Source organism: Crocodylus porosus, unplaced genomic scaffold, assembly GCF_001723895.1.
Source record: "Crocodylus porosus isolate Cpor-Errol unplaced genomic scaffold, CroPor_comp1, whole genome shotgun sequence".
In the NCBI taxonomy this organism is placed as follows: Eukaryota; Metazoa; Chordata; order Crocodylia; family Crocodylidae; genus Crocodylus; species Crocodylus porosus.
Genome location: NW_017728950.1, coordinates 61,530,509 through 61,554,184, shown reverse-complemented (window position 1 = coordinate 61,554,184; position 23,676 = coordinate 61,530,509). Strand labels below are relative to the sequence as shown.

At 42.3% G+C, this 23,676-nt stretch overlaps 1 protein-coding gene across 1 annotated transcript in view; it reads left to right on the top strand.

Annotated features, from left to right (window-relative positions):
- The window catches only part of KANK1 (KN motif and ankyrin repeat domains 1), a 124,907-nt gene that overhangs the window by 77,064 nt on the left and 24,167 nt on the right, over positions 1–23,676 (top strand). Inside the window, exon 4 of the mRNA XM_019555043.1 lies at positions 14,811–17,462. Coding sequence (XP_019410588.1) covers positions 14,811–17,462 — 2,652 coding nt within the window. The remainder of the gene's footprint in view (positions 1–14,810; positions 17,463–23,676) is intronic.

Genomic DNA, 23,676 nt, shown 5'->3' with positions numbered 1-23,676 from the left:
TGGTGAGCCATGGGGGCTTGTGTGCCCTCCTGCTCCCTTTGATCTGTGTTGGGATTACCTCCGTTTGGGCTTTGAGGATCGTCTTCTTAAGGAGCAGCCACTTTTCTTGGACACCTGGCTCCCCTCCCCTCTGGGACCTCAGTGCTTCCCTGACTATTCTTCTTAGCTCATTGAAGTTTGTCCTCCTGAAATCTAGGGGTGCTGCCTTGCTGCAGGCCTTTGCCACCTTGTGCTGGATGGTGAATTTCAGCAGGCGATGATCACTGTCACTCAGGTGGTCGAGCACCTGCAGCCCCCTCACCAGGTCGTCTCCTGTGGCCAGCACCAGGTCCAACAAGGCGTCTCCCCTGGTGGGGTTGTGCACCTCCTGGGTTACATGGAGGCCCTGCATTTTGGCTAAGAACCTACGTGAGCAGTCAAACCTGGCTGACTGCTCTTCCCAGCAGATGTCCGGGAAGTTCAGGTCCCCCATGACTACCACGTCCTTTGACTTTGCTACCTCTGTGAGCTGACTTAAGAATTCCTGGTTGAGCTCTTCCCCTTGGTTGGGAGGTCTGTAGTAGACCCCCACCGTTAAGTCTCTCTCCCCTCAACTGCCTTGTATTCTAACCCAAAGCACTTCAGAGTACCCCTCCTCTGATTCTTTGTTAATTGACAAGGCTGGGTATTCCTCCTTAATATAATGCCAGGCCCCCACCTTTCCTTCTTATCCTGTCCCTCCTGTACAGCCTATGGCCCTTGATATTCACCGCCCAGTCATGCATTGAGTCCCACCACATTTCAGTGATTCCCCACTATGTCCAGGTTGGTGTCAGCTAGCAGGAGGGTGAGTTCCTCCTGCTTGTTTCCCATACTACGAGCGTTTGTGTAGAGGCATTTGAGGTCTGCTGTGGATGTGTGGCACTTAAGTAGCTGCATAAATGCATTTTTAATACTTATGCACAGTTTGGATCACACACTGACAGTTATGTTCACCCTGCATTTCCCTGCTGGGTATACTAAGTAGGCTGCACTTTGATCCCAGAGGCACTGGGAAGGTAATAGAATTGTCCTGGCAGACTCATAATGCTGTGTAACCCATGACTAGCAGTGATGGAGAATGAGAGCCCTTATGCTTGGACCTCTGGCAAGCGGGAGAGTCTGTTTCAGGCTGCCTTGCTCCTTTTTGCTTCAGAAACGAATGTGAAATAATCTGTTTTCAGATGAGGGGTAATCTGTATATAGTTTAGATCTCTTGTTTACTGTATACAAATCTAGGCTCCCAGTCACTAGAGACCTGTTCTTTGGCTTTGTTTTTGCTACTGCTGTAAGACAGTAGCTGAATGATTTTCTTTGGCACTATAATAGTCTGAAGAGCCAAGAGAGAGTAAAGGAATATGTAGATTCTGCCTCTGGGTTTTCCTATTCACTGACGCATGTTTATGTTGGTATGTGCTGACAATTGATCTGTGGAAGAAATGCTGATTTATTTTCTGATACCTTGCTTATAATTTTTTTTAGCCTGCTGAATTATTGGGAAAGCTTTAAAGAAAGACCATTGAAAGTGCATGGTTTTGGTTGGTACAGTTCTTTCTGATGTCAAGCATTTGAAACCACAGAGTAATGATAAACAGATGGAACATATGGGAAGAGCTGCAAAAATATTCTTCTTCCCTTCCAGAATGTTTTGCTGGCCTTTTTAAATATTTTACAAATCAGTTTTTCAAGGTAACTTTTGGCTTATGTTCAAAAGCAGAACTTGCAGTTTGGGGGTGACAGGTTGCACTTGCATACATACGTTCTGTTTTGGTAACTTTTTCTGTACACAAACAAACTTCTGTTTTAAAGTAAGTTTTCTGGATTTTCTTTTGAAAAACCTGTTAACCAGACCAGAGACTTGCCCTAGTAGTTTAGAGGTTTGCTAGAAACAAAGATATGCAAGTGTAGCCTAAGAAAAATATTAAAGTTCAAATTCTCCCCTGGTTGGGAATCCTGTGTTGAATTCCTACCACTGAAAAGGGAAATAAATGCATAAATGTGTAATATAGAGGTTGGGCAATGTACCTCTCACCATGCAGGCCAGATGTAAGCTGGATCCTGCATAGGGTTGGGCTCCATGCTCCCAAATTAAGCCCCACAGCTCCCTGGCCCAGCCCAGCACACCTGATTTAGTGGGCAGAGCCACACTATCTGGCCTGTGGGGGTCCTTTCACAGGTGCAAGAATCTGGTGTTGCAGGAGAGCAGCGTTAACACAGCCTGGCTCCCCATCGCCAAATTTTCAGACTCACAGGAGTCCTTGAAGGTCAGATGAAACCAGTTTTGTGAGCTACGTCTGACCCACAGGCTGGAAGTTGAGTGTACCCCTCTTAAACTATTCTAGAGAGAGAAACCTGAGCATTGCCCCCCTTATCTAGATGCAGTCCAGTTACTTACATGCAATATTGTCACCTTCATATGACAATGAGAGGCCATGAGCACATGAACAAATTACCATAAATTTAAGCTAGGATATGAATTTACAGAGTATCAGCTTCTGCAGTAACTGCCCATGTGCATCTCTTACTCTAAGGTTAATATGAGGTAGATTATCTCTTTATTTACTATAAGGCAAGAGTATGCACATGGGCAGTAATGTGGACTAGCTAACATCCTGCAGGTGTACATTCCAGCTTGGTATGGGCTGCATAAACCTGAGTTGTGCGTTCATAAACACATCACTAACAATGCAGTTCTTTAGTCATCTTCATAGGATTCACACATACACACATGATTCTGGGTTCCAGGACATTTACACTATCCCACATGCTTATTTTTACTTCCTTCACTGTCCTGGAAGCAACGTCAAACCAGCTGTGCATTCACCTGACAGCTGTTTCCCTTGGCAGAGTATATACTATAGTGTGTGTATATACTGACAACCTGTTCCTCAAGGATGTAAAGTGCATTTGTGCAAAAATTCAGGATCAAGATTATTTTTAAGAGATTGCCTGTCTCTAACACCATCCTCCCAAAATTGTGTTCCTGATACAGAGTTCTGTAGTTGGAATTTCATGCATAATCAGGGCCTGAGCATGCTCTTTTCAAATCTCACTATAGTGTTACTGTATTTGGTTCCTTGCTAAAGACATTTTGGGGTCCCTAGAAATCTTCAGGAAATACTGTATTGGCATCTTTGGCATTTTAGCCTGCAAGACTGCAGGACTTCTCTTTCATGACCCACATTTGGGATCTCTTGTTAAGGTGTGCAACAACAAACTGGATTAGCTATTCTTCTATTGATAGTCTGCATTTTAAGTGAGAAGAGTGGGTTGGCTGCAAGACTCAAGAATCTGGCTCTGATGTTGTGCATTAAAAATCTCGGGACCCAGATTTTCAATTACCTTGATTTGAGTTCTACTTAGTGCAGTGAGAAAACAAAGAATGCTAGTGGAAGGATGTCCTACCACTAAGAAACCACAAAAGCTTGTGTATTGTTCCAAAAGCACTTGTGTTGGTGTCAGAGAGACCTACTATAGTCTGGTCATGCCCTTGGAGATGGAAGGGAGAACCTGCTGCCCTCCTAGTGTCCTATAATTTAAACAAAAAGGTTTTTATTTATATCCTTAAAATTATAAGCTGCATTACACAAGAATAAACAAAAACAGATTGAACATGATACACAGAACCAAAACTGCTAGTGCTGACAGTGGTAAGGTTGCAATAGAGAGAATTGTTCTGCCAAAATTAGATCAATGAACTTGCCTGGGTTTGCTGTGCACATGTAGGAGTGAGAAAACATTGAAGGGGGAGTGATATAAGGAAAAACCCTCTCAGCTTTTTCATTTCTCTCTGGTTTGACTCTATCAGAAGGATTTTAGGGGGCTTGGCTTAGTTTTTAGAATAGCATATATTTGCCATCCTGTTTGTTTTGTATTTAATTATTTCTGAGCAGATGCCCACAGGGTCAGTTATCTCAAATGATGTAAAGAAAAACAGTTGAACTATGCTGGCTGCCTGGCAGACTTGAATTTTGTCAGGAAATTCCAAATGAGGTATAAATAAATTCTCTGTAGCAATCCTGGGCTCCTTGCCTGCTGATGTGTCAGGAGTACGCATTCCCTCTAAGGCGAAGGAAAGTGTGTGCTTCAGACTTAATTTCCTGAAAACAGAACAGTGCAGCACTCAACAGTTACCTCTTCATAGAACAGTAAGTAAGACCCTCAAATAGCGGGGAAGGGGAAAACCCCAATTCTAGCTTTTGTTTTAATGGTGAACAGTTTATAGTTTAAGTTGTCACAATTGAAAACGTTGTGGACGTGTGGGGTATTTCTTTTCTTTTGATTTTCTTTTGGCATAAAGTTAGCAGTGTTCTCTCTGAACAGTACTTTGTTGTACTTCCAGTATTGAGGGAAGTTTCATGTCTATGGTTTTCTTCAGTTCTGGTAGGGGGTGTGTATGTTGCATATTGAATATTTCATGCACAGATGTATATTTTTTTCTCTTCCAAAATGTGCTTATGCCAAAGTCTGACTTTTATGTTTAAGTGCATAAAATGCTGTACACTTATTTGCCTCAAGGTTTCAGCAGCAGAGAGAGCGCAAAATTTCCTTTTTAAGTGCCACTTTGCAGTGCTCTAAATGAACATTTCCATTTTAAGTTGTTGTTTTCAGCTACTAACTTCATTTTGAAAATTACCTTTTATGGGTGACATTTGCCTATGCTTCATCTGGCTTCTGCTGAAGTTTTGTTTTTTTTATACTTTTGAAGAAAATCAGTTCGGGAGTCTGGGCTATCCAAGTGTGCAGGAAAAGAAAAGTTGAGATGCTTTGTGCTCTGAACACAAACAGCTTTTGTTTTAAAACCTTGAATGCAATACGTGCAAGCTCTACCAAGGAATCAGTGCTGAATTTTTTTTAAAGGAGTGCATTGTATTTGAAATTGTGTATGAAGTATACAGAGTTGAATCCATTTTCCACAAAGGTGTTAACACATAGCAACCTGTGGTCCTTCCATTGCTCTATTTGTGGAATAATTCACATAGAAAACATTTTTTTCCAGTTACCTTCTCTGCAACTGGAAAAATTATTGAAGGGTTCTGTTATAGTACCATATAGTACATTTACACCCCCCAAAAAAAATTCCTCATGGCGATTTTCTGTAGTACAATCACTGTGTAGCGGTTTCCAACTTCTCACCTATTCTGTGGCTTAAAGCATAAACATAATCTACTTATGTGAGTTCGTGGCTGTGCCAGGGATTTAGAGGAAGAATGGGGAACAAATGCTTTAGATTCAGCTGGTGCCATTGACTGAAGTGCTGGCTTGGAGGTCAAGGTTAAGGTGGAGGGGGTAAGAGATGAGATGGAGATCTTCAAGCTAAGGCTTGACTTTAAATCCATATCACTTCCTGGCTAGCAGTAGGGGACAGAAATTGGAGCCTAAGGAGGACAAAACGCCCAGTTCCCTTGAGGAAACACTTATTAGATACTCGCATATGAATCCATTTGAGTTAATAGGAATTAACTAATTTTTCATTAGTTATCTTTATATTCTGTAATTCATGCTGAAAGCTGAAACCAACTGGCAAAGCACATAATAAAAAATGTAAGAAATAAACTAAATCTAACAGGTGGTGGAGAGAGAACCTCAAGTAGATAAACTAATGATTTTTCCACCAGAGTGCCATGGGTACTATGCAGTTGTTAGGTGTGCAGACACCTACCCACAAGTCACTAGTTAAACCCAGAGATTTCAAATATGAATAGACAGTGTCAAAACCATTCTAACTTCTTGTGGTCTTTCTAAGTTCTTTGCAACAGAATTGCTCTGTTGTTTTTCCATAGTTAAGAAGCTAGTGAAAGCTGAGCGTGGGCAGTTTTATGAGCAGTGCTTTAAGTCTAATCAGGCCAACCTGGACAGGCTCGTGAAGTGGGCAGACCACAACCTGATGTAATTTAATACAGAGAAAAGCAAATTGCTCCATCTGGGGAGAAGTAACCCACAACACACTTACAGACTTGGCAGTGCTCTGCTTGCCAGCACCACAACTGAATGAGACCTAAGTATCAAGAATGACAACAAAATGAACATGAGCCACCAATGCAATGCTGTAGCTGGCAGAGCTAACCAAACACTGGCACACAGCCACTAAGGCATCTTGAGCAAGGCAAAGGATGTCATCCTCCCACTCTACACAGCCTTGGTGAGACTACAACTGGAGTACTGCATCCAGTTCTGGGTGCCACGCATCAAGAAGGATGTGGAGAAGATTTGTAGAGTCCAAAGGAGGCTCTGCACGCATGAGGCCTGGAGACCAAGATGTATGAGGGGCTTGGGATTGTTCAGTCTGGAAAAGAGAAGACTCGGGGGGAGTTGGTTACAGCCTATAACTATATCGGGGTATACATCAGGGCTTGGGGGAGCAGCTATTCACCAAGCCCCTCCAGGAGAAGACAAGAAATAATGGACACAAGATGACTGAAGATCACTTCAGGCTAGACATAAGGAAAAACTTTTACAAGCCGAGTACCAAGGGTTTGGAACAGGCTCCCCCAAGAAGTGATACAGTCATTCACCCTGGCAATCTTCAAAAAATGTCTCGACACCCATCTTGCTGGGATCATTTGATCCCTGCAGTCTTTCCTGCCCATGTGCAGGGAGGCTGGACCTGATGACCTGTTGTAAGGTCGCTTTCAGCCCCTAACAACTAGGAAACTAAGAAGGTGAAGAAACAATAGGAGATGAAGAATATACTGACCTGAGCTGAACATGCCAGTTTTATATGTAGTTAAGAAGCCAGGTAAGCTGGGCCGAGCTCTCGTCACTCAGAAATCTCCAAATCCAAGAGAAGAGGAAATGGTGAGTTTTACTATTTAGTTCTCATGCGTCAGCCCAATATTAGAGAAGGAGTAACTCTAAGCAAGCATTTCTGTGCTAATCCAATAGGAGCCCTCTCTGAAAACGTCCTTCTCTTCTCCTGTGGTCTACCTTCTTAAACAGACCTGCTTTCCCCGGTGATAATCTCCTCTACTGGCTGCCTTTATGCAGGAGTGCTTCAGGAGTTGGGTGTTGGAGGTGTCAGTTGATGATGCCGAGTGACTTTGAGGAGGTTAGAGGGTGAGGCATTGAGCTAATGCTTGAGTAGCAACCAAAAAGAGAGATGTAGGCTGGCACCTCTATTAGCAGCAGCCTCCAGCATTATCCTGCTTTTTGCTTTTTTCCCAGTGGTGATGGGGCAGTTTGGAATAAATTTGGCAAATTGGCATCTGTACTTCTTCACGTATATTTCTAACGTGTAGCTACCCCGGTTCCCCTGAGGTCTGTGGGTCAAAGCTTGGGAAGGGAGTAGACAGAGCAGCCTCTTTTTGTTATAGCTTTAGTGGCCAGTTGCCTTAGTACATTTAGAAAGTGTCTGCCTTGCAGAATTGGCCAGACTGTTACTGTACCAAGAAAACTAGGGAAGCTTATAGGTAGATTTCAGCTTGGCTATCCTAGGCCCTTCCTGAAGGGACTTCTCACTAAAAAATACACAGATTTGTTTGAGCACAATAGGCCCCTGCACTCCATTGTGAACTAGGTATTTCTACAGGATGCGGTTTTTGGTGGAATGGAGTTCTCAGCAATGAGCTTGATCTTTTATTTGGTGTTAATTAGCTTGCATTAGTTTCTCAGTCTTGAGCTCATTGTCTAGATAGGTGTCAGCAACTAGTAGTATTTATTCTTGCAAAATTTCTAAGCCCCACACGGTTGGGTCAGCCCTGGTTAGGCCAGCCCTATGTGGAAGGATCAGGTAGTGTTCCCTCATGGCTGGATCAAGCCAGGGCCTGCCTGCTGCAGCTTCATGGCAACAGGCCTCAGCTGGGCCCTTCCCATTTCTCTGGATCAGGCCCCTATTTGATGTATGTTGACTTTACTGATGTGTCCATAATTCACCACAGTATGCTTAAGCATTGCAAATAGGTGAAATAGAAGTCTACGCATCATGTGAGTATACTTTTCTCCCCCCCCATAATCAGGAATAATTTAACATACCAGGGCTCAACAATGAGTTTGGGCAGTGGCAGAAACCCCTGCAACCTCAACTTGTAAGACGTTGGCGTGTCAGGGTGGATGGTAGGGGAGCTGTGAGGGGCCCAATCCTTGTTGTGGCAGTGCAGCCCTGGCCTCTTCCCCACCATCTGCTTGGAGGCTCATGTGCCAAACAAATTGCTTTTGCATACCAACTCTGGCACCCATGCTAGGGGTTGTCTACCCCTGTAATGTACAATCCTTTCACCTCCACCTCCAAAATGGGATAGTACCATTCTCTCTTATCTTTGAAACAGAATATATATCTAGAAGACAGGGTAGACTTGCAAATTGTAGGCTAGCCAAAGTGTGTGTGTGTGTGTGTGTGTGTGTGTGTGTGTGCATGCGCATATACACACACACACAACCAGCCAGTGTTAACATTATTGTGGAAAACACAAGTCATCCATAGCATATGAGCATGTGTGTAACAGCTAAAATTAAAGGAAACCCTATTACTGCAAGAAATTATATCATAGATTTTGGTATCTAGGTGTTCTGCTTTTGTTGTGAAATAAATTTCAATTTCCTACTATCAAAGAAGTTGCTGTCCAAAAAGTTCTTACATTTTTAAAATGTTTAATACTCGCATGGTTTTGATTTTAAGAAAAAAATGTCCATGATTATGAATAGAACATAGGAGTATAATGTATATATAACGAATAAAAATGCAGTTCCTACATCTAACAGCTCATTTTACTGCTCCATGATTCTTCATTGTACATTGAATTTAAATATATGATTAAGCCTTTTAGACTGAAGTAGATCTATTGCTCCAGTAAATGTTACTGTAAATGAAATTCCTCTTTTTAATAACCAAAAAACCAAAACCAAACAAACCAACAAACAAAAGAAACCTCTCCTGTTCATTTCAGAAGCAATAATATGGCGTTTCTTTAACTCTCCTTATGTGTACTGGTAGTAAGTGAGGGATGGCTCACAGGCTTTGGAAACTTACTAGGGAAATGTTCATTGGCTTCTTTTAAAAGTTTAGAGTCAAGTCCACTTGTTTTGTTCTCAGGAAAGATAAGATCTGTTATTCCTTAAACATTTAGTATAAAAGAACAAGCAGGAAAAAGGGAAAATCTTGCAATTCCTTTCAGTTGATTGCCTTTAAACTGGAGTTCAGCTCATTATTGTGGCTTCTGTCATTCCTCAGCAACATTCCCTATATTTTTTTCCGGCTGATAACTCTGGAAAGCAAATGTATTATTCACAGTGTTATTTCAGTGGAAAGGATTGTTCTTGAATTGTGATCCATGATAAAATACCTCGGTGCACATACTGTGACCAGATGGAGACAGAAGCATTCAGATACAAGTTGTGTGAACCTTAAACGTAAGCTTTAAAAATATATATTGGATCACCTCTCTTCCTTTCTTTTCTGTGTCTCGACTCTCCCAAGTTCTCGACACAGTTGTGGTTTGTTTTGTTAATTAGCATTTTGAGCTGTAGCCCTACGTGTGTCTAAATTCTGGCCATTTAGCTCACAGGGTACATCTACACATGAGCTTTACTGCAGAGTAGGCTAATTTGCTCCACAGTAAAGCATCACCATCTACATGTCTGCTGCAATTAGGCCAGAGTGGTCTAATTTACTCCACCATCGGACAGTCCTGTCAGGCACAAGTACTATCTGATGGCGAGGTAAATTACTGCGCTTAAACATATGTGTAGACATAATGCGGGCTCAAACCGCACCTGGTCAGCCGAGCTATCAGGGGTCCGTGGCCTAAGCTGCACCACCTGGGCTCAATTTTCTTTTGTAACTGGGCACATGTGTAGTCACTGTGCCCAGATTAGTTTATTTCTGGGCAGTCTGCACCAGAATAAATTCACTCACATTTAATGGCACATGTAGACATGCCCACACTTGTTTATGTGCTACTTAGGGCTCTTTAAACTAATTGAAACACATCAGTTAAATTCTATATTCTTTGGCTCTCTAATTGAGAGAACAGAAGTGAGTACTATAGGCTAGTCTAGGTCTGACTCAATGCTTTAGTATACTGAAGTTCTTGTGCAGTACATCAGATAGGATCTAATTTAATGGAAATTGGCAAGACCTGGAGTGTTTAGACACAGTCAGTCACAGCAGCATGCAGGAAGAGAGAACAGAACAGTGTGTTTGTTAAATGGTGTTTATGTCCAGTGTGCTATTATTATGCAGTAGAGGAGGAAGTGCAATTTGTGCACACTTCTAGATAGCTGAATTAATGATGACAATAAGACAATGAGGCCTCTACAAAAAAGCCAGAAAATCTTGCTTCATAGTTGTCCAAAATGTGTATGTATGGTATAATATCTTTCTTTTTCCTTTCAGGAAGTTTCATAAATGAAACAACAGTGTGTGTTTAAATTCTGAAGCTAAGGACTAGAGAGAGAGAGATTTAAAGTTAAGATTTGCAAATCTAATAACAATAGCTAAGAGGTTCATTGTGACCCAGTGGTGTGACTTAAGACTGAGAGGCTGAGAGGATCTGAGAATAGTGTCTTTTGTTTGCTGCACTGTCGATTTGCCACTCATCTAGCCAAGGGTGAAGAAAGAGACTTATCAGGAGTTGATACTCTCCTGTGTCTGTTGCACTTTTGGGAGGAGAAGAGGCAAGTGGAGTAAAATCTTTTGTTTATTGAAAGTCCCAAGATAATGAGACCTTTCCTTCTGGCTGAAAGGCAGCAAGATGCTTCTTTCTCTGAATTTAATCAGTACTGCTTTGTATAGCATGTGCTACCGAACGCCAGACACTATAGGAGTAGGCACTTTCACAGCACGTCTAGCACCTAATGCCTGTAGGAGGAAAGAGTAACATTCTTAATGTGTTTTATTTCAGTTCCTTTTTAGTAAATGTTTTAAATAAGCAAAGTCATTTTGCACTCCCCAAAATACCCAGCCCACACTTAACTTTTTTCTGTGCTTAGCAGGCATACTTATTCCAGCCCTTACTTTGACACTTCAAAATTATATAAAGTTTTGGCATGTGTCCAATGTGCTCTACCATACCTTTTTTCCCTTGCCAGATTGCATATCTTTGCCTCATTTATGTGCAATTATTAAGACATTGTCTTAAAGATTTGCTAACGGCGCCATAACTGTGTTGGTAGAGTTTGGCTTGTGGCTTTTGAATGTGGAATAATGTGCATTTTATTTTTTCAGTCATACAGCTTAAAAGCAGTTGTCAAATACTTGTTATGGACTGGCAGATATCAAACTTCAGCATCTATGATGTAGCTAGCTTAAGTTGAACCAAAGAAAACTGTCACAGTATTAAATGCAAAAGATGCAAATTACATATAGGTGTACCAAGAAAGCTGTAAAGTTGATACGGTTTTGGCAAAGTTTCAGCTGAGCAAAATCCAGGCTAATCGTTTCAGGGGGAAAATATTGTACAAAGATTCCAGCTGAGTTCTCATGTCTTGAGGATATGAGTAATTTTCCATTGAAGTGCCTAGGCTGAGACTGGACTAGGATTCTGGGGAAGGAGATTAATACTGAGTGCCAGTGGGAACAAAAATATGGGGTGGGAGAAAGAAGAGAAATTGGATTTGGGGGGAAAATGCAGCTGGATAGATAAAGAAACGGTGGGCAGGGTGGGAGGTAGGGAATGTTGTGATCAGAGACTGGAAGTGTGTGAAAAGATTTAGATTTGAACAAAGACAGGGGATTCTGGAGAGGAAGACTAGGACATAGGCTGACCATGATGAAATGAGAAGCCTAAGGTACTGAGATATGGAAACTGTGGATAAGTTAGGCAAGGAGAATGTGGGAGCAAGACAAGGGCAGAGAATGGGGCACCAGGGGTCAAGTCTCTGGAGGGTGGCCGGGATGGTTGCCAACTGTCTATAAATTCATTGACAGCGAGTAAAACTTCAGGCTAAAAATGCCTGTCCATAAAGTACATATACATTTTAAGTCCTCCATAAAAACAATCATGCTGCTTTGTGAAGCTCCCTTTTGGAAAGAAGTTGGATAGCCAGAGCTTCACTAAAGCGCAGACAGAGCAGAGCAGCCCTACCTACTGTCTGAGCGGGAGTGCAGCACCCTTTATAGGAAGCCTTCTCAGTGCTTCATAGACTTGTCCCCTTCCTAGCCATGTGCTGCTGCTTCCTCTTCTGGAATACTGTTGGGTTGCAGTTAGGCTTCTTATGGGATCTGCACTGGAATAGGGGCAGTGTGGGTGGCTGAGGGGAAAGACAGCATGATGCAGGGTGCAGTCAGGGGTGTCAGGGTGTAGAGTGAGTATGGGATCTCTGTAGTGGAGGCAGCATGGTGTAAAACCATTGCTGCAGTTGTACATAGCTGTGAATCCAAGTACATTTATTTATTTACTGGCAGTAAGAACATGTGATTAAGAAAAAGTTTATATATTCCTGTTAGAGGACACTCATTAAAATCCTGACTCCTTTCAGTTCCCTGTCTTTTTATACGGTACGTATCTCCCAATTTTAATAAGAAACGAGGAAGAAGCTGATAGAAACCAGTGTGTTTCACTGTACAACCTTGATTTATCCCCAATGGCAAAACATTATATGGGTCATGTAATTATATACCATACCATATCACCAAGCATGCACACCACAGGGATGAATTAAGTGTGCTCAGGCACATTTAATTCTGATATTTCCTAATTTCTAGTAACTTGATTTTGCAATCTTTGCAATGTCTTTTTTTAATGCATGTGAGCAATATATAGGTACCTAGATCTTCTGGTCATTTGCTGCCATTTAGAAAGCAGCTTGAGGGTAGGCTTGTGGGAAGGAGCACCAGCACTCCACTCTTGCAGTTGACAGCATATAGAGTATGTGTTTGAGTACAGAGAGGTCTATCCACAGTTTGTTTGGGGGCTTTAATTTGTTCGGGTTCATTCTGATATGTCTTTTTCCTCCAAGTTTTGCTGCTGCTGTTGCAGGTCATCTGTTTGCAGAGCCCATGTTAAAGAATGTGTATAAGGCACTTGCGCTTCATCTATTGCTCAGTGCTTCTTTCTGCTTATCCATTGCTTCAGAGGCCAGGAAGTACAACTGGTCATTAAGAAAACACTGGTAGTGACTATATAGAGGGCTTTTGTCAAACTCGCCAGTTAAACGGGAACACTAAGGATAATGGTCTCTAATGTATTTTCTCCACTGCATTTATTGGGTCATTTCTCACAATAGGGGATGCAATATAGATCTCTTTAAAGACTGCCTGTGTTTACTTAAAAGAGCACCAATTTTAAAATCTTGTACCATTTACCAAATGAAATAGTTGTTTTCAGGTCCTGTGGCTGCCTACTGTGTGTGTCTGCTGCAGAAAAACTGGAGCCTATTAGAGTAGCTTGTAGAGCCAAGTACAAAACCAGCTTATATATAAACAACATTGCCTGGAGACTGAACATCTATTTTTAAGGAGGAATTAAAATTCAGTGACCATATTAAGTAAAAAAAAAAAAAAAAAAAAAAAAAAAGAGAGAGAGAGAGAAAGTGTATACAAATGACCTTTTTTGTGATTATTCACAGTATGGGGGAGGTGAAATGGGTGGAGGATACTGCACCTTTAAAAGACTAACATTTCATCTATTTTGAAAAAATAGCGTTGAACAGCTGAGATCCTAAGCAGCAGGAAAAGGCAGTTTTCAGTCTTGTGTTGAAGCAGAAGTCGTAGGCTGAGCTCTCGCCAATGAAAACGTGTGGTCTGCTAAGTTTACACTGATGTGGACTTTTTATTTCCTTATGGGGTGAAGAATGAGAAAGCTGAGAGGCTGGGCTGGAGTGAACAGAGAGCTGCTTTATGACGCATGAAGCTGGGACAGCAAGGAGGGGAATCGGAGGCCTAGGTATACGTGGCTGGGAAAACATACGCTGTAAAGGATAGGAGATGTGTAGTTAATTCAGGTAAATGAAAAACTGATTTTTGTGAGCCCTCCTGTTTAAACAGCCCTGGCTCCCCTAGTCAGTCCCTTATTTTGCGGGGAGGTAGGAAGAGCAGGTTACGCAGTCAACTCTTACATAAATATGCTGGCTGAGGGAGCACAGCGGATTTGACGTTTTTATTTAGAATGCTTTGGGGACATCTGAGCCCAGTGTCTGCAGGGAGCTGAGCTATCCTGACATCTGAGCCCCGGCAGTTTCTCTTTTGGTTGTGGAATTTTAGACTGCACTGGAAACAGGTCTGGTTGCATATTTTTAGTGTGGGGGCTTTATGCAGGATTGAAATAAGAGACTGATGAGCAGCCTCAAATTCAAGTATGTCCAAGGAAGAGAGCTTGTACCTCTGCTCACACTGAAGGCAACAGTTTTCCAAACCAAAGTAATCTCTGATCAATTGTAAGGTCTAATGATAACAGTAAATTGAAGAGGAAATTTGTTGTTTTTAACACTGGTTTTTTTCAGCCTAAAGGAATCCGAGCCTTCAGATGCTTTGAAGCACATGGAACTAACCCCCTGAGTCTTTCATGACAGATGAGCATGCACGAAAGTTAGTTATGATGTGGTAGTATTGCAGGAATTCCTGAGAGAATGGTTTAATGCTGTCAGTAGTGCCTTTTCTCTGCCATCTTTGTACAGCTGTCAGAAAATACATGTAATATGTACTCATGCTTTCAGTGTTTAAAATCCTGGCGACTAGTATGAAACCTGAAGGCAAGTTTTGTACATAAGTGATACTATTTTTAAAGTTAAATCAACAGAATATTAAGATGCATTTTTCAACGTGAATGTTCAGCCTCACCATCTGCTTTTCAGCTGTATAGTTTAAACAGAAGCTGTTTTTGTTTTTCAGTGTGCTGATTGTGTTTTTCTCTTTACAGAAAAAGAGGAGAGTCATCTAAATGGAAAAGATGACAAAGAACAGAAAGATCCCTATTTTGTGGAAACTCCTTATGGCTACCAGCTAGACTTAGATTTTCTCAAGTATGTGGATGATATACAAAAGGGAAACACCATAAAAAAATTAAACATCCAGAAGAAGAGGAAATTAGTTCCAACTTTTCCAGGTACAAAAAACTCAAGTGTCCAGTACAGTGGATGGACCTCAACTGAGTCCCTCTCTTCCTCGAACAGTGATGAAAATAAGCAGTCTTCCCTTGCAGCGAGGAGTCAAGTAGTGCCATCTGCCACTGCAAGGCCTTCTGTTTCTTTTGAAGCATCCCCTGCCTTCTTAACCATCCCTGAGAGCAAACAACTTCCTCCTCCTTCACCACAGCTTCCTAGGCATAACTTTCATGTAACAAAAACTCTCATGGAAACACGGAGAAGACTAGAACAGGAAAGGATAATGATGCAGGTGACTCCAGGGGATGTCCGCCGGCCCAGGCTTTCCAGCTTTGGAGGTCTAGGATTAGCAAGCTCTCTTCCTTCCTTTGTAGGATCCAGCGGGCACAATCAAGCATCTCAGCAGCTTCAAAATGGGTGTCAGGGCAATGGAGACTACAATGTCTATCTTGGGTCCTCCTTGAGCAGCTCCATCCGTCATAGCCCAATGAGTTCTGGAATATCAACACCCGTGACTAATGTCAGTCCAGTGCATCTGCAGCATATCCGGGAACAAATGGCAGTTGCTCTCAAACGTCTCAAAGAACTCGAGGAACAAGTCAAAACCATTCCTGTGCTCCAGGTCAAGATTTCAGTATTACAGGAAGAGAAAAGACAGATGGTGGCAGAACTCAAAAGCCAGAGAAAGCCCAGTCAGAATGAAACCTATGGCTTCAGAAAGCGATCGTATAGTGCAGGGAATGCAGAGCAATGGGAACATCTGTCTCAGGTTAGAAGAGGTGGAGAATTGTACATAGACTGTGAGGAAGATGTGGAGCAGAGCTCACAGAGGATAGAGGAGTTTAGGCAGTTGACTGCTGAAATGCAGGCACTGGAAAGAAAAATTCAGGACAGCAACTATGAAATCCCCTCTAATCTTCGTATGAACAGGAACAGTCTAGCAAGAGAAAGCAGGTCTGTTGCTGTGGGGGCTGATGAAAATATGAACGATGTGGTCATATATAATAGATCTTCCAGACAATGCAGAGAGGTAGCTGTGGGAACAGAGAAACAAATGAGAGATTCTGGGGTTGGGGTGACCGAAGGCATGCTCGGCATGACAACAGAAGCAGAAAAAGAAATAGAGCTTCAGCAACAGACAATTGAAGCTCTTAAGGAGAAGATTTACAGACTCGAGGTTCAGTTAAAAGAAACAACTCATGATAGGGAAATGACCAAATTAAAGCAAGAGCTACAGGCAGCTGGTTCAAGGAAAAAACTGGATAAAGCAGTGATGACTCAACCCCTTGTTTTCAGCAGAATGGTGGAAGCTATTGTCCAAACAAGAGACCAAATGGTAGGCAATCATGTGGATGTTACAGATTCATCCGTGGGGACTTATCTACAAGTGAGCAGTGTTGGAACATTGTGTAGACCTGTTGTGAGGAGTACAGCTGCGGGCCCCGAACTGCCAATGAATCGATGGCTTGTGAAGGAGAAACCAGGGTTGCGTGACCAGTGTACTGGGAGGTCCATAGAGAAGCACGATAAGTGTGTGGGCATAGAAATGAGCGTGTGCGAAACTGGCATCAACACAGAGGAGTCTGTGGACAGTTTGAGCCTTTGTAAGACGGAACAGGAGGTCAAAGAAGTGCGGTCAATAGGCTGTGGAGATTGTTCAGTGAATGTGATTGTTTGTCCCCCAAAGGAGTGCATGTCCTGTGGCATGAACACCGAGGCAGTATGTAAAGTAGAGGCTACAGTAATGGCAGTTCCTCACACTGCTACCCAGCAAACTGGTACAGCAGTGGAGGTGGTAAACCAGTTCACCAGTACAGAAACAGTTTCTCTGATGGATTCCAGCACAAGCACTGTTTGGAGCACTTATGACAAACAGACTAACACTGTGAACGTGGAGACGAGGACTGTGGCAGTGGGAGAGGGTAGGGTAAAGGACATAAATGCATCTGTTAAAACTCGTTCGGTTGGAGTGGGGACCTTGCTTTCTAGTTACTCTAGCTCTGAAAAGCCTTCTGTTGTAAAGACCAAAGACTGTGGAATAGGACAGATAAACATTAATGAGAACTATTTGGTTGGTCTTAAAATGAGAAATATTGCTTGTGGTCCCCCTCCACCATCAGTTGTGCCAGCCGGTACCAGAAGCGTTGGAGTTGGAGATGAACCTGTGTATCAGTCGGTGAGTGCCTTAGTGGAAAGTTCTCTCCCTCCACCTGAAATGAGGACCGGTTTAGATCACTACATTGAGCGTGTACAGAAGCTGCTACAAGAACAGCAGATGCTGCTTGCTGAAAACTACAGTGAACTGGCAGAAGCTTTTGGAGAGCCTCACTCACAGATTGGGTCTCTCAACTCTCAGCTTATCAGCACCCTTTCGTCCATTAATTCTGTCATGAAATATGCAAGTACTGAGGAACTACGGAATTTAGACATACCTAAACAACCGTGTATGGACAAAAGTGCTATAAGAGGTATGCTGAATATGCAGAGAGGGGAACGGGGGGAGGCAAGGGAGAGGCAAAGGAAACTATTCCTCTTTTCACTAGCATGGTTTCTTTGTCTGGAAATATTTCACTAACCCAAGATAACCATAGAATTATACCTGATGAAATGCAGTATATAAAATGATTGCTGTTGTGTTCTCTCTGCCTTCTCTTCTGTCTCTTTAGCAGTAGAAAAGCTGGCAAAGAATAAGGCTGTCATAGTACTGCATCTGCTAAACTACTGAGGATGATATAAATGTTTATATTAAGTGAAAAAAGAATTAGTGACTGGATGCTGGTAAACTTCTGTTACTTGAGAGATTTCCTCCTTTTTTTTTTTTTAAATAATTGTTAAGATGATCTAGTTTGACACCCATAGATGATGCTACTCTGTCTCTCTAATGGCAGAGTGCAGTTCTTTTTTTAAAAAAATGTCAATATTGTGCCATAAATTGGATTTATTGTGTAAAGCGAAGAGACTTCTTTATAGTAAACTTTACAGTGAAGCAGCAGGCAATGTGTATTTTGACATAATGAAAATGTATTCTCCTCTCTGGATCTATGCAACATATTTTATATAAAATGTTATCTTTCTGGCACACTTTTACATGTAAGGCTTATTAAAGGTAATGATACAATAATAATAATAGGAGTATCCAGCAGGTATTAAAATAGCACTTAAACTAAACCAGAATTTTAACTAGCTGTTAATCTGCCATTCCATTCCTCACTTTTCCTATATGATGTCAGACATGTAGAAAATATGTAGATACAGATGGAGAAGTATATCATCTTCTACTGAAAATATTTTTTCCTGGGCTTTATATTTCACATTCTTGTCGAAAATATTTCGGAATCATTTTGTTCTGTCCTGTAATGACATTATCTTTAGCACTGACAGCAGAGAGTGAAGTCTGTGACTACGATTAGTCATTTTATTACTTCTGGTCAAAATAACATTGCACCAGCATGGATTTTGAACTATAAACATGTGTCTCATTCCTTTGCAGACTCACCCATGTAGTTGTGGTAAGAAGACATCATAGATTTTAAACCTAGCCAGTTGTTCTTCTCTGAGATTTCAAAATGATTCGGTTCTACATTTGTCCACAAGTTTACTTGCAGTTTCTGTAGGAAATTATAACTAAAAAAAACAAACAAACGTTTGCACCTCTCTTGCAGAGTGAAGTGTCAGCTTCAGAAACAGGACTCTGCAGAAGAGAGGGAAAAACTGCCAATACTGATTACTGTGCGAAGTAAACTGAATAATTTTGAACTCTCAGAGAAGAAAAATAGATTTTTCTCCTGGCCCCCCCCCCCCCAATTCTTTCACTTTTAATTTTAGGCTATATGCAACTAGAAGCTTAAAAAATCAAGAAAAGTTATGTTTCTAGGTTAACACTAGGTTCTTCTAATATTTTAATCTCAGGTGCTTCATCAGTGAGCTATTACAACAAGACCACTTAGGTAATGTCTGCCTGACATGATGCTGGTTTATAGAGAGGTACCTGGGCTGGCTCTGACCCAGATAGCTAGGGTACCGGAAGCAGGATAGCTGCATTAACAGTGCTCTGGCCAAGCCAATTAGCCCTGCTGAGAAGCCAACATGGTGGCACTACTTTGAATGCTTCAGCTAGGTCAGGTGTCTCTACATGACATTGTGCAGTACTGTGTGAACATAACAACCAAGAGGCTTTTTTTTTTTTTTTTTAAATTTTAGTGTCCCTCTAAATGTGATAGAAAAGAGGCCCTGCTATAAGCAGTTGTTACCTTCTTGCAATAAATCTGGGCGGCCAAAAGTTATCAAGCCCTGATTGGGAATTAGGAAAGTATTAAATCTTGTGCCTGCTCAGATACTGAGTTGGAGGATAAATGTGTTACCTTACTGGTTCCCTAGCACAGGGGCTCCCAAACTGCGGTAACACATACCTCTGGGGTGGTACACAAGACACCTCTGGGGGTATGTGGGAGAAATTGTGTAATGGTGGATTTAATTTTCATTATAATTGGCATTTGAGGGTTTAAAATACAAAACCATATGCTGGTAGGGGTATGCAGGCAGCTGGTAAATCTGGAAGGGGGTCTGCAATAAGAAAAAGTTTGGGAACTTTTGTGCTCTAGCACAAAACTAGTAGGTGAGGCAAATAACTCCATAAGATGTTGTTTGCACACAGAATCAATTACTAGTTGGTACTTCTCTTGGATGCAAAAATAAACTTTTTTTTGCTCGTAAGAAAGTGATTCACCTGTACATATGCATTTCCTTTTAGTAGTTCAGGCATTGCAGGAAAATCACATCTTCATTATTTATTAAAGTCAATCTCCATTGGAAAGGACTTGCCAAATCATGTGCTTTTTGCTTGAGATCTTTTTCCTGTTTATATTCAGTCATATCCTACTGACTCTAGTGACTGTTTCTCTCTTTAGTCCTACAGAGCGTACATAGCTAAGACAGCCAGCTGGATTCTGTTCCTCTGACTGTTTCAGCAGAATTGTTCACTCAGTTTTTAATCAGCTGTACCTTTGCAAAAGCACTGAAGGCTGTGGCTTTACATAGGCAACCAAGAGAGTCTAATTTGGTCTGTGGAACCTTTCTTTTTTGGGGGGTGATTCATAGAAAAATAAATCTAATTTGATGGATCTATTTTTAAGATCTCAAGTTGAGTTGACAGGATTATTTTTAAATCCCAAACTAAAAAGAAATTAACTGAGCACATTTGATCCTACAGAGCCACATTTATTGTGCATCAGTGAATTGTACCAGGCTAATTTTACTGTTGTTTTTCAGAGGAATTCCCCTCTTTAAATCCCGAGGGTAACTTTTAATGTACAAGCTAAATTATTGCAGTTGGGGACATAAAGAGGATAGGAGGGTATACTGTCTCTGGACTTTCATATAATTCGAAGCATTCCATGCAACTCTGGTATACTTTCCCAGGAAACCTGAATTGCTATTTCGTGAAAAGATGTCCAAATTTCTAAACTACTATCTTTTCTCAGTATGAGTAAGTGGGAGGAGGAAAGTTAGACTAGCAGGATGAGGTGACAGTATATGATGCTTTAGGTTGTCCATGGCTAATTTGAACAACGTGCCCAAGGAATGAAAGTACTCTTGCTACCTTAGCCCTCTGTACCATTCTTACAAACATGCTGGGCAAAGGACATGTAATATTCAGTGAACTGATGTAGGTTTGTCTGGTTTGTTTTTTCCTGTTTAACCTTTAAAGAATTTATTACAACTTGTGTAGGATGGTTTAGATCAGAGTGATCCTACTTTGAACAGGGGATTGGATTAGATGAGGTCCTTTCCAGCCCTACTTTTTGTGATTCTAATATGAATAGCAACAAAATACTTTGTTTCCTTAATCTACAAATCTGGTGGTTCAGTGTTTTAGCTCAGCACCCAATTTCAAAAAAATCAGCTGACAACAGGGTGCTGGGTTCTGAGCATTTATGAAAATCTGCCTTTAAGATTGTTTTAATTTTTAAAAAAGTTTCCACTGTAAACTTATTTTCCCCCTAAAATTATGTACATACCGACATAAATTTCATATGAAGTCTTTTCTTTAGAAGTATTTTGTAGTAGACTAGCTTGAATAAATCCAGTAGTACCCCTCAGTACAACCTGGCACAAAGTTGATATTCAGGGCAAAGAACTTATTCAGAGGTTGTATTTCATAGTTCCAAGCATATTTATAAATGTCTAATATGGGCAGATTCCCATTTTCCTAAAAAAAAAATGTGGACCTCATGTTCAGCTACGGCATGGGTTGGCAGCATTTTTGGGCTGAGTGCCAAAACCCCTGGCAACATTGACTTAAAAGAGGTCAGCATGCCAGAGGGTGGTGGCAGGGGGCCCAATCCTTGTTGTGGCAGTGCAGCCCAGCCCCTTCCCCACCATGCTCCCGAAGGTGCACATACAGCTGTCAGTGGCAATGAGCTGGGCTGGGGCTCCTCACCCCAGTGTGGCTGCTTGCAGCTTTGCAGCTGCCTGCTGCAAGCTGCCTGGACTCTGGGTAGCCCCTGCCACAGAGCCCAGGCTGCTTGCTGCAGGCAGCTACTTGCAGCTTCATGGCTCCCTGCCACAGCCAGCCCAGGTTCTGGGTAGGCCCCTGCCATGGAGCCTGGGTTGTTTGCAGCGGGGCTTCCAGCCTCCCCACTGCTTGCTCCATGGCCAGCAGCAGGGGGCCTGCCCAGAGCTGGAGTCAGCTGTGGCTTGCCAAGCAAAATGACTTTACATGCATGGGAAATCAACATGGGTTCATCAAAGGCAGGTCCTGCCAGACCAACCTGATGGCCTTTTATGACCAGGTAACTAAATCCCTGGATGATGGTGTTGCTGTGGACGTAGTCTTTCTGGACTTTAAGAAAGCCTTTGACACTCTGTCACCCCATTCTCATTAATAAATTGAGCAACTGTGGCATTGATGCCTACACAGTTGGATGGGTCAAGAATTGGCTGATGGGGTACACCCAGAGAGTGGTGGTGGACAGATCGTACTTGACCTGGCGGGATGTGAATAGTGGGGTCCCGCAGGGCTCAGTTCAACGTCTTCATTAGCTAGTTGGATGAGGGGGTGGAAAAAGCGTTGTCCAAGTTCGCTGATGACACCAAGATGTGGAGAGAGGTAGGCACGCTCAAAGGGAAAGAGGCTGCAATTAGATTTAGACAGACTACAGATGTTAACAGGATGGGGTTCAACGTAGGTAGACGCAGGGTGCTGCACCTGGGGAGAAGGAATCCACAGCATACATACAAGCTGGGGAGCCTCCCCCCTTGTGAGCACAGAGGCGGAAAGGGACTCCAAGATGAACATGAGCTGCCAATGCCAGACCGCAGCCAGAAAAACCGTACCTTGTCACGCATCCAAAGATGCATCTCAAGCCAGTCCAGAGAGGTGATACTCCCCCTCTACGTAACACTGGTCAGGCCACAATTGGAGTACTGCGTCCAGTTCTGGGCACCGCACTTTAAGAAGGATGTGGCCTGCCTTGAGAGGGATCAGAGGAGGGCCACCAGCTTGGTTGAAGGGCAACAGGGCAGGCTCTATGAGGAGAGGCTGAGGGACATGAACCTGTTCAGCCTCAGCAAGTGGAGGCTGAGGGGGGGTGGATTTGGTGGCTGCCTACAAACTTGTTAGGGGAGATCAGCAGCAAATGGGAAGGGCCCTATTCCCCCCAGCAGCACCTGGGGTGATGAGGAAGCTGCTGGAGGATATGTTCAGGTTAGAGATTAGGAGGCACTATTTCACTGTTTGGGTGGCTAGGATCTGGAACCAACTTCCTAGGGAAGTGGTCCTCGCTCCTACCTTGGGTATATTCAAAAAGAGGTTGGACATATACCTGTCTGGTCATGTGATCCCAGTGTGTGCTCCAGCCAGTGGCAGGGGACTAGACTAGATGATCTGTTCAGGTTCCTTCTGATCCCAAACTACTATGAAACTATGCTATGCTTTGGCAGCTCCTGGGCTGCAGTAAGACTTCAAGCTAATAGATCAATTCCTGCTAAACTAGAGAAGAGAGCGCTTTGGAATGACCTTTTATGTCACGAGAGGTAGTTAGCCATGTTAGTCTGAAGTCAGTCAGAAGGCAGGGTAGATATGCACCTTTATTTATATCTATCTATCTATATTTATATATATCAGCATTGTGCGACACTTTCATCTGATGTTCATCAACTAAATTAACAGTGGTTTTGATCTGACTTCATCCATGTTTCGGTTGGAAAAGAAAACAGTACTTATAAGCTGGTCATCTGCTTTTCAGCACTCTTACTTTTGTGTCTATCCTTTTTAGTCTTAAATCACCTAGGCTCTTTGTAATTCAGGATGAAGTTTTCTAAATGGGGTTTAAAAATTCCTGGATTATCACTAGTGCTAAGGACAGGAATTACATACAAACCAATATAAGTGATCAGAAACTAGTTCAAATCTGTAACACAGCAGAAGTTCAATGCACATAAACTGCTTTCAAAATAGCCAAAACCAGTTTATGATTAACCTGGATGGATGTAGTAGCAGACTTAACTGATTTCGATTAAATCAATTTATTGAACTTCTGTGCCAGATCCCCACCAGATTCAAGTTTAAACGAGTCCTTCAGCATCCCAGGATGCTTTGCACCTTGCCTGCAAACCCCTCCCTTGCAGGGTAGGCCAGCTAGTTTTGGTCCAAGCTGTCAGCTCCACCTGAGCAGGGAGATG